This window comes from Triticum dicoccoides, chromosome 2B, assembly GCF_002162155.2.
Source record: "Triticum dicoccoides isolate Atlit2015 ecotype Zavitan chromosome 2B, WEW_v2.0, whole genome shotgun sequence".
NCBI classification, from domain to species: Eukaryota; Viridiplantae; Streptophyta; class Magnoliopsida; order Poales; family Poaceae; genus Triticum; species Triticum dicoccoides.
Genome location: NC_041383.1, coordinates 28,445,413 through 28,450,068, shown reverse-complemented (window position 1 = coordinate 28,450,068; position 4,656 = coordinate 28,445,413). Strand labels below are relative to the sequence as shown.

The window sequence follows — 4,656 nt, the reverse complement described above, 5'->3', positions numbered from 1 at the left end:
TTTTATAGGCGCAAGAGAAGGAGGCAAGAGGGCAGCCACGGGAGATGAAACAAAGAGACGGAGATGAAGCGAACAGCCAGCAGCCGAAGGGCTGCACCGTTCGCATTCGAACTCCACTTTCGCAAAAATATTTTCAGCTTCCGTGTGAACTTTCGTATACCCGTAGTGCGTGGCAAAAATTTAGACATCGGCTCGGCTCATTCCCGCAACCCACGGCGCGGCGTGGCGCGGTGGAGGAGGGCGCGCGTGGATGTCCCTCTTGTTCTCATGCTCATACAAGTGGAGAAAGAACCTCCCTTATAAAGAGGTCCAACTCCCTCTGAACTAGCAATGTGGGACTAAACTTTAGTTCCACCTCTTGCCTTGCACGAATGGGCTGCGTGGGCCTCTAGGATTTATTAGAAATTTCTGAAACTGCTATTGGGATAGGCCCAAAATAGACAAAATTCCAACAATAACATGCGGCGAACCCATCCATGCACGGCAGCACGACCAGAACTTGCCACATCGCCTGACTCGAACTTGATCATACTTTAGCCCGTCGCACATCAGCTTTCGCCGCTTCTCACGGCATCACCGTATCACACGGCACAGTAGGCATCTCGTCGCACTCACCGCATTGCACAGCACCCGGCATCTCGCCTCCTCTGCGCATCTTTGCTGAAACTTTGTCGGACTAGCTACTCTTTAGACTATGCTACATGCATAACGAAAGGAAACTAAAATGTTGATATAATAATATCAAGATTACTGCTAACATCTTCTTCTCGCGCGTGGGGCACCTAGTCGAGTAGAAGTGCGCCCCCAGATCCGAGCCTCCGTGAGCAGTGGCTCGCTCCCGGCGGCGAGCGGTGGCTCACTCCCGGCGGCGAGCTGCGGCGGATGACTAGTGCTGGAGCTGCTGCATCTGGCTGCGGCGCTACGGGCACCATGGATCGGCGGCGGTGTGGACGGCTTTGGTGGGCTGGTTAGATGCGGGCGTGGTTGGCCCTCCGGTCAGATCTGATCTGGCCATAGTGGCTTGCTTGCTCCACAACGGTGGAGATCGGTGGTGGTCCGTGCGCACGATGCGAGACGGAGGTTCGTCGAGCGGATCTAGGTGAAAACCTCGTTCTCGGCTTGTTGCCAAGACCGGCGATGGTGGCACTTTTTTGCGTCGTTACCTTCTTGAAGACATCGCGATGGAGAAGCTCCAGACCACTATCCGCTACCTCCGGGGGAAACCCTAAATCAGTAGATCGGATGACAGCGGCGCTCTAGTGCCGTTTCCCCCTTGGGGGCGTCATTCTTGGAGGTGTACACTAGCTCGAGGGACCAATGGACGTCTTCTTTGGTGGAGCAGTGCTTCATCCTACTCATTGGTGGCAGCGGATCTCGGCGGCAGGCCGCAGTGGAGACTCGGCGTCCGATTCACAGAGATGGACTTGCGCAGGAGGAAGACGATGTCTGATGTCATGGTGGGGTCAATGGAAGAGAGACCTGGCAAGGTCGATGTGTTAGTTTCTGATCTGAAGATGGATTGATGGAAGACGGCGGCGACGACACATGAGAGTGTGTCAGACCGGTTTCTACCCCAAACCCAGTATGAGGCTCGGTTGCGGCCTCCGGCTTTAGATGCTAGGTTTTGGTGCGATGTCTATTTGGTATTAGACTCGGACTATCGGCACCCATTCATGAAGTGGTTAAGAGTAACGATGGTTGTTGCTTTATAAGGTTTTTACAAATAATTAGTAAAAGTGGCTGCATGCATCGCCCAGATGCAGACGCCGGGGGTAATCCCGCATTTTTTTAATAACTAATGTTTTAAACCCGTTTGGAATCAACTTCATGTACTTTACTCATTCAGTCGTAGACCACTAGAGCACTGGGCACGGGAGTATGCTATAATTCATTTGATCATAGTATGCACCGGACACTGTATTGAATTCATATTCCAGCCAACTCATCCAAAAGTCCGAACTGATGGAGAGAGACGGATAATATATTCAACACTCCCCCTCACGTCTAGGCTATTTTCGTCCTTAGATGTGGGATCGATGTAGGCCGTTGAATAGTTTTATTTAATACTACGTTGGCAAGGCCTTAACTCAAGACCTCTTGGTTCTGATACCATATTGAATTCATGCTCCAGCCAACTCATCCAAAAGTCCGAATTGATGGAGAGCGACGGACAATATATTTCAACACACCGGAGGTGAGAGCACGGGACACCGGTCACTTGAGTACTTTACTCATTTAAACCTTTTTAAATAACAATGTGTCTCTTATCGAAAAATATGCACATCCATTGTCATGAACCGTCTGGCTTTGGCTATTCTTACTTGCAAGTTGCAACCACATACGATCAGTCTCATCAATAGAACAACCCACTGCATCTTTTTCTTTCATCTTTAATGAATTTTTTACCATGATGTACGTTTTACTAGTACATATGATACCTACCATTACCAATAGCTGAATGTAAAGGGGGGACAACATAATGTAATGTAAGGTTAAGCACTCCTACTGTGACCCACACTCCGGGGGATACCCATTAGGGTACCTCCTCGAGTCAACGCAGTAGTCATAAATCTTGTGTTTCTCATCCACCTCCTTGAGCTTCCGTTGCCCCTCTCCATCCAAGACGTGGGTGAACCAGCTGCTGTCACTGGAACCTCGGCCACAGATCCAGGCGGTCTTCTGCGAGACGCAGGCGACGGCGCTGTAGTTCCGGAAGAGCGAGGTGAACGGCGCCTGGGACCAGTCGGTCTTGACGCGCCCACCCTGCGTCGCCCAGTCCTCCGCGTTCCAGATGCTGCTGTACAACCTCATTGGCTGGTACAGCGGGAAAGGGATGTCTTTTCTTTGTTGGTTCTTCATCTGCCGGACCGGTGTCCCGTCGACAAGTATCCTGCATATGGAGGTGACTTGGGGTTAATTGTTGCTTTTAAATTACAGAGTTGCTTACCACAGTCACAACATTGTTAGAAGAATTTTTTTTACTAGCACCACATATGTATACATGAAATAATTAATAACTTGTTATATTAGCAGGATAGTAGGGGAACTTACAATATCTCCTGTGGGTTCCAGAGGATGGAGTAGGTGTGGAAATCTTGAGTGGGATCAAACCAAAGCCGGTACTGCTTCTCTCGGCCGCCTCTTCCTCTGGCGTAAATGTTTGTGTGCAAGGTGTATGGCTCGCCGGAGCTGTTCCCTAGGAATTCGAGGTCGACCTCATCGTGTTCTTCCCATGGCCCCTCTGTCAGCATCTGCAGCACAACAAACTAGTGGTTAACCTAAGGAAACATATGACAACATGACTGACATGAGCACATTGTTTTCTGGTTCACACTTACGTAGAGAGTGGTGATGGTGCCGGCCGAGTCTCCGGGGACGAGCTTGATGTCCATGTCGAACCTCCCGAAGAGGTGCTTGCTCTTGGAGCGGAACGCGGAGGTCGTCCAGCGGTCGAGGGACAGGGACACGGTTTGGCGGCCGCCACTATCGTACTCTACCTTTGTGTCGCCCCACAGCAGGTCGAGGCTGTCGGTCATGTCACTTGCTACCGGGGAGACTGCTAGGATGAGGTAGAAAGCTTCTACTAGTGAGCCTAGGAGACAAGCCCTCCTTGCTAGTCGCCCCATGGTCTTCTCCTTCTAGTGGTTTCTTTCAAGTGAGTAAGTGTGTGTGTGCTGTGTTTGAAATGGTGTGCACTTATATAGACTAGTATAGGTGATCGAATGGGCTACTGGGGTGCCAGTGTGTGAAGCACAAACGAGATCTAGCACAACATTGCGTTGGATTCGTCAAACATATGATGAACTAGATGTGATTGGCTGGTTAATGAAGAGTTTGGTACATAAATGGAATAAAAGTCGCTTCAACCAAATCTAAAGTTGGAATAATTAAGTTTGCAATTGACTAACTGGAGTAGTTCTATTTATGGGATGTTGGACAAATCTGAGCTTCCCCACGGTGTCATCTCACAAAACTAAGCTGGCCTTCTAGGGAGTCGAACGAGGGTTTATGGTATGACATGGAGAGGGTTTTAGGCCCCTTGTTGTGGAGTTCTTGTGGGTCTAATTTCTAGATCTACTCAAAACTGGACGTGTATATTCAACCATAAGGCATACACTTAAAGATTAGTATCTGTCCGATGATGCCTTGTTGACACTTGACACACTATATACGCTTAGAAAACACAGACACAGAAAACGTAAAAAGGAAAATACTCCTGCGCCCTTATTTTTTCAACATATTACTACTTCTGATCACAAATACTCCATCTGTTCCAAAATAGATGACCCAACTTTGTACTAACTTTGATACAAAGTTGGGTCATCTATTTTGTAATGGAGGGAGTATAATTTGTTGCAAAGCATCCCTTATTGATTCTTCTAGGTTCTGTACAGCTTTCAAAAAATAGCAATGGGAATTGCTGCAGAAAAAGCAGCATACAGTTTGTGAAGGATAGGCATTTATCAATGCAGGTGTTGTTCAGCTGTCAGTAATTAAATAAGGCTGGTTGTAATGGGAGTATCATAGCTAGTATCATGCATGCCAACTAGGCAAATTTGATGAGGTGGCATAGAATTAAATGAAGTAAGAGAGGGTTTGGATCCATCGCGGATCTGATCCTGTGGGCGCGGCCTCGGCCTCCCCTGCTCGGCCGGC

The 4,656-nt window shown here is 48.6% G+C and overlaps 1 protein-coding gene across 1 annotated transcript; it reads right to left on the bottom strand.

Annotated features, from left to right (window-relative positions):
* Nucleotides 1-2,502: 2,502 nt before the first annotated feature.
* On the bottom strand, nt 2,503-3,626 carry LOC119360314 (xyloglucan endotransglucosylase/hydrolase protein 24-like). The gene is made up of 3 exons (XM_037626006.1): nt 3,339-3,626; nt 3,052-3,251; nt 2,503-2,890 (listed from the first exon to the last, which is right to left on the bottom strand). Exons 1-3 carry the CDS (start codon nt 3,624-3,626, stop codon nt 2,503-2,505), a joined length of 876 nt encoding a protein of 291 aa, XP_037481903.1.
* Nucleotides 3,627-4,656: the final 1,030 nt, after the last annotated feature.